This window comes from Ruditapes philippinarum, unplaced genomic scaffold, assembly GCF_026571515.1.
Source record: "Ruditapes philippinarum isolate M1 unplaced genomic scaffold, ASM2657151v2 ctg3046_1_1_1_1, whole genome shotgun sequence".
NCBI lineage: Eukaryota > Metazoa > Mollusca > Bivalvia > Venerida > Veneridae > Ruditapes > Ruditapes philippinarum.
In genome coordinates this window covers 16,522-31,988 of record NW_026864003.1, presented here as the reverse complement: position 1 = coordinate 31,988, position 15,467 = coordinate 16,522, and the positions used below count along the sequence as shown (strand labels likewise).

At 32.0% G+C, this 15,467-nt stretch overlaps 1 protein-coding gene across 1 annotated transcript; it reads right to left on the bottom strand.

The window, feature by feature from the left end:
• Nucleotides 1-4,905: 4,905 nt before the first annotated feature.
• Nucleotides 4,906-14,483, bottom strand: LOC132724057 (N-acylethanolamine-hydrolyzing acid amidase-like). Its single transcript, XM_060708863.1, has 9 exons — nt 14,099-14,483; nt 12,925-13,019; nt 8,687-8,756; nt 8,096-8,222; nt 7,658-7,748; nt 6,740-6,819; nt 6,244-6,416; nt 5,947-6,009; nt 4,906-5,179 (listed from the first exon to the last, which is right to left on the bottom strand). Exons 1-9 carry the CDS (start codon nt 14,398-14,400, stop codon nt 5,080-5,082), a joined length of 1,101 nt encoding a protein of 366 aa, XP_060564846.1. The 5' UTR covers nt 14,401-14,483; the 3' UTR covers nt 4,906-5,079.
• Nucleotides 14,484-15,467: the final 984 nt, after the last annotated feature.

The window sequence follows — 15,467 nt, the reverse complement described above, 5'->3', positions numbered from 1 at the left end:
TATTATTCTTGTTATAATTTCATTCATCTATAAGATCGGGGTGGAGGGGCTCGGTCGTGGTCAATGGGTCATCTCGACGTCAACTATGTCATCCACTGACAACCTCTTGGATTTTGTGAGTACAATCACTCGGCTTGACTTAGCAGCACTATTAATTCTACGCGCGTGGCGTGTCTTCCATTCTTTAACTTGTGTTGTCGGCACGGCAATCTACTGAGTCTGTCTCCATTTATGATATTTACCTTGTATGTTTTACTCCGATGATCTTCGACTTTTAGCAAATTTTCCATAGAGGGTTTTTGAGGAAAAACACATTTCAATATAAGTTTATTACATGAAATATAATAAGTATTCTTTTTGCTTTTTGTTGTTGATAAATCCGATGAACAGAAATCCACATTTATTTAATCTAAATGGGCACGGTACTCACATTGAAGTGTAAAAGTTTACATATTGCTACTTATGAAGACAGGTTTATTCACTTCATATGTATATAAGGCATTACAGAATGATTTTTACCAAGTTTTAAGAATGATAAGTCCGACACGATTGGCTCGTCATGATTTTAGAGAACTTTTTTTTTCTAATAAATCTAAACTCACAACATAAATGTGCAATGTAGAATTCACAGTAAATAAAACTCGTGTCTTTTACAGTATTTTCAAATAATAATATTAGTTTTGACTTAATAACACTTAACCGTTTTATTTTCAAACAATTGGCCGGTAACTGTTACTTGCCACATGATCTTATCAGTTATTCTAAACCATTCCACTTCATTGATAAGAGTAACTATACCGTGTTCATTTAATAATGACTGTTATGTTAACACCTTATCCTATTTTGTTTCGCTGTTTTACTATACAACCTTAATTGTTTTAGGGTCAAGGATTTTAATGCACAAATGGCTATATTGTTTTATCTCACTCCACATATGTGTGTTTAATATTTTGGTTATTCTGATATTATACATAAAGAAGAATTAAATTTGAATAACTAAACTGGCTGTTTTTTATAATGTGTTCTCTGATAATTAGGGGATTTAACAAAATTCTTATTAAGGTACAATTTACGCATGTTGGTGTTGATAATTTTTGTTACTGTTTAGATTTTATTAAGATACTAACTTGCATCTCACGATTTTATCAAATCTATAATAAAATCTACGCAATTGAGGCAACGTGAATGACGTCATACCAAATAGCATTCAAATCCATTCTCAAGTTACCAGATTGACGTTCATTTTAAACACATGGATAGGGGTATGAAGATAGATTTATCAAGCACTGATGTAAATATAATATCATCTAGTATAACTGACTCAGAAGTTTATATTGTTAAACAATTGATAAAATAATTGACGAAAAATAAGGTGAATCATTTTTTTCTTACATTTCTTTTGTATACTTTAGCGAGAGCAGGATACAAAAAGTAACAGCTCAGTACTAAAATAACGTTATTGGTCTCCTTTATATTGTCATACAAGAAACGGAACTGTGTTTACAGGGCATTCATCATTAGTTTGTTGTTTTGATGCATAATGAATTAATCAACAACCTTCGTGGTCAAATTATACAATTCCTACGTATACAAAAACTCCAAACCGGTTTTAAATAGGCGATAAACACCGCTTACACCAACTGAAATAATATAAGAGGAACGCTCTCAACGTTCAAACATACAAGTGTTAGGTATATTGTAATTTTATGCTGAAGAACTATAATATTGTATGTATCTAACACGATGCATTTGTATAAATGTTTGGCTGAGGTTTTACGCTAATTTGATACTAACTTTTAGTAATTTAATTAAAAGGTTTTAGCTTATTTAAACACTTTCATATCCGTTCCTAGAAGCAAGAGGTGTAATGTTTCTGCCTCTGTGAAACAGCAGCTTGTCTAAGCATGAATCACCCAACCATGCCGCAACGTTAAACATTTTTAATTGATACATACCTACAAAAAGCGGTCAGTTATTGATAGTTCGCTATTTTGAGAAAAAAAAAACAAAATATTATATAATCATAAAGATAGACAATCTTTGTTGTTTTCATTGCGTTAAATAAATATACATATCAAACACTTTCGATATGTGTTATCGCCATTTTGTTATCGTGAGATTCTCATTAGCACGGAGATTTAGAGCACTCTACAATTATCTGTAACAGTTAACATTAGCTAGATACAGGCAGCCGTTGTCATTTGTAAATGATTTAAGTCTTATCAAGTCCTTCAAACATATGTAAAATGACACAAATGCCATTATTGATAATCAGATCAGACGTTTCATTTTAATACAAAATCCTGTTATTAGAGGGACACTAAATGCCAGAATTTTATAAGTGACCGATTGGTTACACATTGCTTAAAGTAAAATTATACTTTTTTTTGTATTGTTAATCTAACCTAATACAAGTAACGAATAAGTAACCGGATGTCAGCAATATAATACTAGTCAGATGTTAAAACAACAAATGCTGCTATAAAAGAGTATTTAGTTTTACTGTCATTTCTCTGAGTGGTTAAAACTGCCTTTTACTTGTACAGGCTATTTCTGAGTTTTGTTTTTAGATCTAGGAAACACTGAAAGATATGTTTCATAATGAAACCGTGGAGTTGCCATAAGAGTACCTTACACTTATGTATAATTCATGTACACACATAAATAAAATGTTTTATTAATATACAAAAAATGTATCGAAATTTTGAAATTTATATCAATTGAACATATCATTATATCATAATGTACTGAAACATAAAACTATACTGATTGTACCAGAAATTTTGTTTTTGTGTTGTTTTTTTTTTGATGTTGTTTTTTGCTTTGGTATCTTTCAGTATACATATGTGTTTACGGGATCGGTATTGATAGCCTCACGCAAGCCACTTGACGGCAAAATAAAACGTAACGATAATAATATACATGATTATTGTTCTTGATATTCACGTATAGTTAAATATATAAAAACCGTACTCTAAACACGATCCGTATTTTTCCAAAATCACTGTAAAGCGATCTATATATTAGACAATGTGAGCGTATTCATTAAGAATGTGACGCACTGAAAAATAAGTATGGAAACATTTCAGGCACAGTTTAGCTTGATATCAGGAACGGCAGCATTTATTTGTTGATGTCGTGCATTCGAACTCTAAACAGTGATTTTATTTATTAAGCGATAAAATCACTGTTTAAATATGAAACAACGTAAGCTTTTGGATGAATAATAACGTTAAAAGGTAACACTGCTCCCAATTACACTGCTTAGACAAAACATTATTTTATACCCAAACCCACATCCATTTTGTAAATTTACTAAATTCAATTTAAAAAGTAAGAATGATGATTTGAAAACATGGCGCGGGATGTTGGGAAGGACGGTTATATTGCGAAGCTTTTGGCGATGTGGAACTTATCTGCGATTTAGATTTTAAAGTCTGCAAAAAACTAGTATAAAGTCAGCAAAATTTTGAAAACTTGTCCCTCTGGTAATTATAACAATTTCAACAGACGTCACCATCTCCACTTGGATGTTGTTGTTTTTTTCATTATTCCTCATGTACAGACTCAATCAAACCTAGTCTGCAATTTTCATATAATTTTGTTGTAATTAATGCTTCCGAGGTATCACTTTGTTTCCCTAATATTTACTTCACAACAGCAGGTGTCAAGTGCCGTGTGGCAGCTGTAAAATGTTGCCCCATACTTCACTCTTATATTTTTCTGGTCCTTCGGGATCATTGTTGCCAGCACTATTAAGTGTTGATAATTGAGTACCGCTCAAGCCGGTGCTAGGGGGCGTGAGGGATGTTGCATTTTTCATTATCCCTTATGTACAGACTCAATCAAACCGAGTTTGCAATTTTCATATAATTTTGTGATTAATGCTTCCGAGGGATCACTTTGTTTCCAGATTTTTTTTTGTTGCATTAACCCCTGTCAAACTTTTGTGAACCCCTCTCGTGAAAAAACCTGTCTACGCTCCTTTGTAATCATACTATGTGCGGTATTTCTAAGGTAATCTTTCAATATACGATTATGAACTGTTAATGTCAACTAACAGAGTATATGTTTATATCTTCACGGAGACAAACTAATATTTAATTGAATTTCAAGCATTTTATTCACAAATATCATTTGATATAAATTTTAAAAGTAAAACATTCTATATCAGCACATGAGCAAAGCATGAAATAATTAGTTCAATCGTTTAATATGGAAATAAATGTATTTTTCCTTATTAAGTATTAATAGCACAAGGGCAACAACTATGTTTGTATATTGCACTAGTTAATACAATGTATCGGAGTTGTACAATTGCTCAGATTACCTATGATTCGTAGTATTAATAATATTGACTTACAATTCCATAACTACAAGAATGGCTTGTAATATCACGGTGATATATTGTCAGAATTATCACCCTTATTCTCGGTTGCATCAGTGATGGGTTCCCGGTGAATAAACAAAGTATTAGGTCTGTATATGAAATAAAACAAAGTTAGTAATGTGACACTGTAATGTATAAGATTTTAATAGGTGAATTAAGATTTTATTGGTGACATTAATATTTTATTGGTGACATTAAGATTTTTTTGGTGATATGAAAATTTAAGCTTGTTGATACCAAATAAGACACTTAATATATAAATGTTAATATAGTTTGGCAGTGATTATTACATAATACAGTTGATACCAAATAAGACACTTAATATATATCTGTTAATATAGTTTGGCAGTGATTGTTACATAATATGAGAATTATGGTTAAATCAATATATATATTATATGAACGAGCTAGGTAATATCATAAACATAACAGATTGACATTTCCTTGGTTTAGTTTTTTGTAACATTAACAAAGTAACATTAACAATCGTCACAATGATATGGTCTTCTGGTGGAAGGCATTTAAGTACTAGATGTAAGTTACCAACCTTTTTGAAGCTTACTAATTTTGCTTTCTCTCAAGAAAAAAAGCTGCGTCGCGTGACGGGTAATGATGTAAAAGAATTGAGTTGAGTCATTTAACATATTAACTGCAAATACTCGAATCATCGAAACGTTAATAATGTATACTTACGAGTTCAACACTTTAGGAGTTGACATTACATTGAACAGATTCATTACGGTTATGTTGGCCTGTCCTAAACTTGATATCGCTTTAATGGCTGGATCTCTGAAAAACAATTACAAAAGTAAAGGATAATAGAAATAATGTATTTATCAAAATCTTGTTAAGAAGATTTTATTAAATTATGCTATAAAATGTGTGTTTAAAAATTTGATTCTGAACTATCAAGGAATTTAATTTGATATTAACGAATTCTTAATTTCAAGATTATTCTGCCCGTGTCCCTATGGATGTGTTTTAATGGTGAACTTTTAATTGGTAATTTGTTTATAAGCGTTTTTATCAGATAACTCTAGTCATTAAAATATCATTTGTACACATATTAATATCAAGCATTCACTCGGATATATTTCTGTTTTAGACAAAACAGTCAACTAGATGGGGCCTTAAGACCGTGTTTTTAAAGTGACTGAATTCGAACCACTTGCTTCTCACCCCTTTGGGTACGATTCCTGTCAGGGACTTTGAATTATGTCGTCCAGCTAACAAACGGCAGGTCAGTGGTTTGACTGGGGTTCCCCTTGTGCGTGAAATAATACACATAGGTGCACCTGAGGCCTTCCTTGCAATTCACCATATGACCTTCTAGTGCCGGTGTGATGTAAAACTCAAGCGAGTTAAAGTCAACTTATTACTGTATTGAATACTTCGGAGGAGCTCTTCGTAAGTAATTACTTAAAATGTTTAATTTTTTGCAAATGGTAAAAGTATTGTGAAACACAGGAAAACGAAAAATTAGAGAGAAATTGAAAATGTTGCAAGCTAGGTTTGATTGAACCTGTCCATGGATGGTACTGGAAAGTGCCAGTTACCTTCTATTGTCATTAGGTGGCGGAGGTGTCCAGTGATCATAGTTGGTTTCAACCAGGAACCATCTAAAAGAAATGTACAATTTAAAAATTATGTTAAAACTTTTTACGGAATATTGATTTTATAAATTATTACTATGCAAGAATAAGTATTAACATTTGATTTTAATACTATTTAATACATAAATCTATTTTTTAAGTTTTTGATGTTACATTTTGTTTCTGTCCAAAAATGTGTTAAACTTTTATTTCCATGAAAATTCTGCTAACGATGTAACATAAAAAACGACATTCCGATACCTTCCATTAGCTGGATCTAGTCTCCAGACATCATCTGGTGCAAGCCGTCCCTTTGTTATGACAGCACCTTCTCCTGGTTTTACCCCACCCATAATGAAATACGCATCTGCTGCTGTTGGTGTGAAGGACAAACGGTTAATGGCTGCCTCAAACGTCGTGTCATTAGCAAGGGCCTGAAACACATTTGGTAAATAATCTAATACGATAATCTATAACGAAGTTCTTATTACGTTAACGTACTACTTATATTTTGCAGTAATCTGGCATTGCTATTGCATGCCTGGTAAACAACAAATATATCTCTTTCGGAGGTAAAGGGTAAATCGCTTTGCCGAATCGTCCAGGCAAGTCCATGTTTGTCAATGTTGCAAATTCCTTTGAAACAAAATATAATAACAATTACTTCATTAATTGTTCAATTTGGATTAAAGCGTTAACATTTATTGTCCTTAACAAGTGTCTTGGTATAAAAGGTAAAGGCTCAACTGATACTCACATCTCTAACAAGGAAAGACACTGGTACCACATTTTTGTCAAGAATTCCGATCACAAGATTCCATATAATTGACCCCTGGTCTAATATAAAAATATTAAAACTATGTGTATTTGTGATCACAAAACATAAATCTGGCAAATATGTGATTTTCAGAACAATATATTAAGAAAATATATATAAATTTTGAGTTCATTGTTGTAGAATAATTCACCATTCGTGTTCGAATTTGTAGGAATATAATCACGACGGCCGATATGCCTGAATGATTAATTACAAAGCATTTGAACGATAATCTGCATTATTCGTGCCGATTTGTGATTAATGGTATTTCACGGCCTTGCAGACGTCAATCTGTTATACAAACGGAGTGTTAAGACCCGCCGAATGTTATATTTACACTATAGGGGCATCAATGAAAAAAGATTCTTCAGTCTTTATTTCGGGTAACTATGTGAACTACATGTATGCTGATTTTTCAAGAAAATTTAAAAAGAAATGAGGTCATGCTGCTACTGTAAACTCCTTTCCATTCGAAGTTTCAAGTTGTCAGTTTTATTATCTGAATAACCAATCTGGAAACAAAGTGATTCCTCGGAAGCATTAATCACAACAAAATTACATTATAATTGCAGACTCGGTTTGATTGAGTCTGTTCATGAGGGATAATGTATAAGTGCAACATCATAAAATATGAAAAACAAGATCAACAAGGAAAGGCGGCGTTCAATGAACGCAACCCCCATATGACCCAGCAACAAGAACCAATGGCAGAACAAGAATCATGTCTACCGTCGGGATTCGAATCCAAGGCGTGATTGGCAATCATTCAGAATTCAGTATTTCTTTACCACTCTGTCATGCATATGGATTCAGGCCAGTAATGAACGTTAAAATTGACTTGATTTACTGTATATTTACCTCTTTCATCAACGGTGATGGTAAAAACATTAGGACGTTGTCCAGTTAAAGCTCCGATATACCCTGCATAGGTTACCACACTGTACACCGTCTGTGTATACAAATATGCTATAGATAATTTAGTGGTAATTTTCAAAAGAAGAAAAGTAATTCCATTGGTTCTGATAACTGTTTATATGTTTAAAGTTTGTCACAAAAATGGTTGAACTATTGATAAACTTGAAAATTGTCTTGCAGTCATTACTTATTCAACAAAACACATTCAAGTTTAAAGATAAATGCTATAGATAAATCACATCGCAACATATCGATATCTGATAGAAAAAATTCTGGAAATAAAGTGATCCCTCGGAAGCATTAATCACAACAAAATAACATAAGAATTGCAGACTCGGTTTGAAACTCATAAGAGAATAATCTTAAGAAAATCAACCTTACCTGACCACGTGACTGGAAATCTACAGCAATAGTTATGTTCTCTAGAATACCTGTGAAGGGGTAGTCTAAGTTTCTGGAATGCCAAATTTGACCTTTGTCGTCTTGTGATATTATGCTTGTGCAAAATCTGAAGAAAACATAGATCTACATTTTTTGTCATGCCTTATACGGACTACAAAATAGAGAGAAACAGAATCCCTAAAGAAAGCCAAACACGGCAAAATTGACAATGGTAAGGGCTCGGTTTAATTGAGCCTTTTCATAGATGGTGCTGGATAATGCAAGTTACCGTTCATGCCCCCTAACACCGACTTAAGTAGAATTCAACATTTTACACGAACTGGTACAAATTTGTATTTTGAAACATCCGCAGATGTGTTCATATGACGGTTATCATGGAACCTTCAATGTGACACGTAAGTGCCATTCCATGAAAAGCGGCATATTGTCCCCAAGTAAAAAGACATTCAGTTCGTTATAATTGAAGTTTGTTATGTTGTTTCGTTTTATCACTCTTTAATAAACTATTTACATGTCTGTATCTAATACCATAATTAAGGAGAAACGTCAATTAGTTTAAGATTGACTTACGCAGAGACATCATAAATAAGATTGGTCATGACAATATCTCCTACACTTATGTTCAATACCTTAGCAAATCCTGAAAATGAAAAGTTAATTAAATAGTGAAAAACAGAATCCCTAAAGAAAGCCCAAAATAGATAAATATAGAATCCTTAAAGAAAGCCCTACACGGCAAAATTGAAAATGTTGCAGGCTCGGTTTGATTGAGCCTGTTCATGGACGGTAATGGAAATTGCAAGTTACAGTCCACGCCCCTAGCACCGGCTTAAGCAAAATTCAACATTTAAACACTAAAATGGTGAAATTTTGAATTTAGAAACATCCGCAGATGTGTTCATACGGCGGTTATCATGGAACCTTCAACGTGACACAGGAGTGTCATTCCATGAAAAGCGGCGTATGGTCCCCAAGTAAATGAAAGCGTGTGCCCTAAACGAGAAAACAATGTGCGGAACTAAATAAAATGGAATTTTGAAAGGGAATCTGAGGTTATGAAGCCTGCATATCACAGATAAGACGTCAAAAGACAAAATTAAAAAGCAGGCAACATATCCTAAGGGTGATTATACAGTATTCAAGTAGGAATACTGAAACCACCCAAATTGAAAAGTCCAAATTCAAGAAACTAAAAATACCATATAAAATGTATACCCAACTATAATGTCGTGCTGAACGATCTTCAAGGATCGAAAATATAAGACATAAATATATCATTAAAGAGGGATATAAGTTATATATTATTCATTTCAGGCACGATATTAATAGTCAGATGGTTTGTACCTGACATGATACAGTATAACCGTTTATCCCACATCGGGACAGTTACGAACTCTATAAGGATTGTTTCACGCTGACTTTTTTCTCGTCATCACTCAGTAAAGACAAACAATATACTACAAAAGCCCAATAGTACCGAATAATTTGAAGTTCGAAAACGTAAAGGCGTTATTTAAAACGTGAATTAAACGCGTTATTACTCCCTTGTTTCGCATCATAACACATTTTGATTCGCGTGCTTTGCGTTATTACGCATTTTGTTTCGCGTAATAATACATTTTGTTTCACGTTAAAACGCTTTTCGTGTTATTACGCCTTTATTTACGTTTTGACGCCATTCGTTTTGCATAACTATGCATCTATTCGCGTTATTACGATTTTTTTCGCGTAATTGCGCCCTTTAATTCGCGTTATATAACGCCTTTTTAATATTTTTATTCATTTCATTTGATACTATAAGGCTTTCGTAATTTTCTATATGACTAGACTAGTATTATATTCTTGCGACCATTTTGAACGTTTGTATTGTCAAAAATATTCTGGTAGCTAAATATATATCAGAAATAAATTAAAACATCAAAACATTCAATGAGAGAAGAGTCTTTGTTTGAACTTTACAACTTTTATCGACTTTTACCGGTAGGATTGGTCCATATACATGCATACTGTAAAACTACAGAGGGTATTTAAGTTTTATTATAAATATAAGGTTTATTTTCATTATTAAAAATAAACCCTGTATTTAGAGAAAACACTTGCAATTTCTGTGGGGGGGGGGGGGGTTCTTATTTACAATTTTCTTTTGAAAGACTTCTCCTTAAATTATGTGTGCATGTTTTGGTCGACTTTAGAGCGCACTGTGGTCCAGCAAAACACCAGTGAAATTTATGAAAAATATATTTTACTGCAGTTAGAATTTTTTTACAGTAAAATACGAAAAAAATGAAAACACGCATTTTATTTCATCTATTGTTCGCAATAATTAATTCATACGTAGATAAGAATCGGCTTCACTTGTTTGTAAATAAAAATAATATTTCTATAGTAGACATCTGCGTTAGAAGAAATAAACTTTTATATGAATAGTAAGATTAACTTAATTAATGTAAGTGATATCGGCGTTTTAGCTAGCCAAGATATACATGACTGTAAACTTGATAAATATATCTAAAATACGAGAGATATCGGTGTTATCGTCAGGCAAGATATACATGTATATTTATAGCAAGATAAATATTATTAATGTTAGATATTCCGGTGTTAAAGATAGACAACGATTGCATTTATAGCTAGAATATTTCTAGCTTGAACTACTATTTGATCATTCGGCGTTTATTAGACAAGACAAAAATTCAGAGCTAGACAAATAAAATGAACATAAGACAGGGCAAGAGATATTCGAGAGATATCGACGTTATTATGAGGCAAGATATTCGATTTTCGTTAGGTAAGTTATTCTTTTTACTCGAGGGAGGGATATTATTGTCAGGCAAGCTATATTTATCCGAGAGATATCGGCATTATAATCAGGACAGATATTCCATTTATTAGACAGAGATACCGGTTGGCTATATATTCGATTCATTCGCGATATATCGGCATTATTGTAAAGATATTCTTTTTTTTAAATGTATCGGCATTATTGTCAGGTAAGATACTATTATTCGAGAGATATCGGAATTGTTGTGAATATATTATTTTTTCACAAGGTATCGGCATTATTGTCAGGTGCGATATTCGATTTCGGTATTTTTGTCGGACAAAGTCAGTATAATACGATATGTTGATGCATACGATATGATAACATTAGGCAAGATATATCAAATATTAAGATACATCGGACGTATCGGTTTATTACATGTAATATGTATCAAACTGATATGGGCATATCAATTATTGTCTGGCGTGATATTCGATTTATTCGAGAGAATCGACATTATTGTTAGACAATATATTATATTTATTCGACAGATATCAGTATAACTGTTAAGAAAAATATTCGATTTATACTAGGAATATCGGCATCATTGTCATGCAAGATATTCAATTTTTTCGAGAGATACCGGCATTATTGTTAGGCAAGATATTCGATATATTTGAGGGATAGCAGCATTCTGGTCAAGCTATTTAAGAGATATCGACATTATTGTCAGGCAAGTTATTCGATTTTTTCGATGGATATCGGCATTACTGTCTGGCAAGATATTCTATTATTACGAGAGATATCGGCATTATTGTCAAGATATTCTTTCTATTCGAGAGAAATCGGTATTATTGTTAGGGAAGATATTCGATTAATTCGAGAGACATCGACCTTTTGTAATCAAGATGTTCCATTTTTTCGAGAGATATCGGAAATATTGTCGGGCAAGATATTCGGTTTATTCGAGAGATATCGGCATTATTGTGAGGCTTGATATTCGGTTTATTCGAGAATTATCGACATTTTTGTTAAGCAATATATTCCATTTATTCGAGAATTATCGACATTTTTGTTAAGCAAGATATTCAATTTTTTCGAGGGATATCGGTACTGTTGTCAGGCAAAATATTCTATTAATTCAAGATATATCAGGTCAGATATTCGATTTATTCGATTGATATCGGCATTATTGTCACGATTTTCTATTATTCAAAAGGTATCTGCATTATTGTCAGGTACGATATTCGATTTCGGTATTTTTGTCGGACAAAGTCAGTATAATATGATATGTTGATACATACGATATGACAACATTAGGCAAGATATATATCAAACATTAAGATACATCGGAAGTATCGGTATAATACATGCAATATGAGTCAAAGTGATATATTAACGAGGTAAAAACATGTTGGCAGGCAAGTTTAACAATGTTTCTTTCTTATCTTATCGTTTATGAGAAGATTTGTTTGTTCGTATTGTATTTCCTGACTGTTACAGTGCTTAATAGTGATGTGACCGTGCTGTTTTCGTTAAACAAATTCAAAAACGAAATCGGAAGAAAATTTCAATTTATCTTATGAACATGCAATTTTTTTTATCTCTAACAACTTGTAATCAATTTTTGCTTCGAATATTCGACTTATGTAACATGGATAGTCATAAATAAAGCGGTTAAGGAAAAAGGAAACAAACCGGACACCACAAATTGATCGTCAGTAGTATTTTTCCGCGTATTATGTAGCTAAGCTTAAGGCAATTAAAAAAGCGGGTTATTTTCGTCGAGAAATCAGGCATTGTCCCTCGCCTGGGTAAAGAAAGAACTGTTTATGCCCCTACATAGATTGTAAAAGCTGTTAAATAAGAGATCAAACAAAAGACATATACTTATAAATAAATTAAATGAGCATTTTGTTTTCGATAACTAGAAATAGTCCCGCGTCCAATAAACGTATCTTCAAATAATTTACATTTGATTATTATTATGTTTACCATAGTTTACATTTTATGTCGACAAGAAAGTAAAGGTAAATTGTGCATGTACCTCTCATTTCACCAGCATAGGGTTTAGGTAGATAATAATCTATGTCTGTGGCAATAAGTTCTATATACGGCAGTATATCTTTGGGTATCACTGAACTGAAAATAAAACAAGCAAGAAATAAAAACAATTCTTCTCCAGGTTAAACATATTATATAGAAATCACTGTACATATGGCGTCGCCGCGTCGGTAATACCGAAACATGTATCAAACATCATTTTAGCACAGATAAAAAGTAATTATGTCAGAAAGAAAACGGTGACCATATTTTCCCTTATTCAATTTTTCGAGACAAAAACCCCAAAAGAAGTATCATGTTTTAATGTTATGTAAATTTCGTCCTGAGATAACCCTATAGATTACAGGAAGATAAAGTTGTGTTTCATTAAAATTTAGTTTACTTGTAATTTGATTAAGCCTAACAATGATTGAAATGGAAAAATATATATAAAAAACGCATAAAACAAAAAAAGTGTATAACTTCTAAATCAATTCCGACAGATATTTATAGACTGGTACATGGGTAATGTGGGGTATATATAATCTTTAAGATTAAAAATAACTACGTTTGAATGAACATTAATATTGTATATCTCATACATACACTATAATATTACACTTGGATGGGCAAAATGTCTCCTTAAACATCAATTACGATCTCAAATTTAGTTAAGTGCAATTTTCCCTTTAAACTAAAAGTATGTCGGTCTGACAAAAAATGCAATATGAAATCTTTTTACATAAAGATAATATATCAACGAATCTGGCCAACATATTTATAAATTTATAAAATACACGAACGATGATTTCTTTATTTTCGATTACTTTATTGTATATTGTTAAAAATCGATTCATTCCATCAGCAATTATACATGATATACACTATGTTTATGTTATATGCCATTAAGAATTGAATATAGGTTTTTCGTTACATTATCTACCGGGGAGGGCCGTCCGAACTTGGGCCCAACCCGTTTGCTTTTGCTGTTTAGAATACATATGAAATTTGTATCTGTATTGTATATACATGTAAATAGCAATAAAGTATTATTAAACAATAAACAAAATTGAAATCTTAATACTGTGATTCCTTAAACACGAGCTAAAGTATAAAGATAGCATGCGTATTAAATCAAAACGTAATATCAACAAATATTTACTAAACTAATAACATACGTCACGATTGATTGAATATCCTTGATTAGAAATGTATGATCCAAAGCAACTTCCTGCCATCTTTTCTCTGGTTCCACGTCAAGATTCACTACGTATTTCTTCGGCGGTTTAATGAGTCCCTTTACCGGCGAAAAACTTGCAAATAATATTCCAGCGTAACAACATAATATTAAACACCCTCGCGTCATCTTTGTGTGATTAAATAAGTCATACGTACAGTTTGATATAGGATAGATATATGAAGTTACAGCGATAGTCCTAGTTAAATGTCCAATCAAGGATAAGATAAAAATTGTTCTCATGTGACATTAAACAATGAAACAATAATAATTATTACTATTAACAAGTGTCTATATTTAAATGTATCTAAAATAAATATCAAGAGTGTCCTTTCTTTCATTTAACCGGATTTTACAACTTATACAGCTTAATTTTCCTTATGAATTAAGAGGCGAAAGTTTACTTTACATTCATAAAAACCGTTAAAATGAATTACTGTTAAAATGATTCGAATTAACGCTTAAACTTGGTTAAATACTTTGTAGAAAACCATATATAGCTCAATATCTTAAATCAGATTAAGTTAATATTCTGAAAGCAAGTATAATGACATCGTCGGATATCTACGGTTGATTAACATGTAACATAACATGTTAATGGTTCGGCCGTGGGTATCCGACGATGGTATAATTTCTTGCTTGGACGCCTTTTGATGCTTTGCATCAATGCTTTTCTTGTACTTCTGTTTACAGGTATGTCAATACCAATCAACGTAGGATGGTGCACGTGCACTTAATTACACATATCTGATTATATGTTGACCTTTAATCCGAACACGATAAACAGAAGTTTCTTCATATTTATTTATAGTACGAAATAGTTCATCTTAATACTATATAGGTAAATGAAATATAGCACATCCTACTGATTGTGCTTTTGATTGATAATTGTAAAAGTAAGTAATATTTGTCACAATAGCTGGCTGAGGGCTAACGGACTTCAAAAATAGATGTTTTTCCTTCTACGAAACTACATCATGATAATGCGTTTTTTATTTGACTGATTTATTTATGTTACTTTTTCATCGAAGTATCTTGATCTCAATACATTTATTTCTCTATCTCATTTTTTATTTTTTTTTATTTTTCATTTCTTATTATAAATGTATGAATATTTTAACAACTTTTAAAAGTGACAAAAATACAATATCGTTAAGTACATATGCGTAATCATAATCATATGCGTATATTAATCTTGTCAGACAGAAAAAAAACTAGAACTTAAATAAAAAAATTTAAACAGTTTCCACTAGGTTTCAAACCCACTTGCTGAATTCACTGTCATCGTAATAGGCGGTCTTACCGACTGT

What these genes read in the sequence shown, in the direction of transcription:
- LOC132724057 (XM_060708863.1), bottom strand. Translation starts at nt 14,400, where the DNA reads ATGAGAACAATTTTTATCTTATCCTTGATTGGACATTTAACTAGGACT. An exon ending in GATATTCAATCAATCGTGAC is followed by an intron (nt 13,020 to 14,098) that starts GTATGTTATTAG and finishes TTTTATTTTCAG; the next exon opens with TTCAGTGATACCCAAAGATA. An exon ending in CTATGCTGGTGAAATGAGAG is followed by an intron (nt 8,757 to 12,924) that starts GTACATGCACAA and finishes TTTCATTTTCAG; the next exon opens with GATTTGCTAAGGTATTGAAC.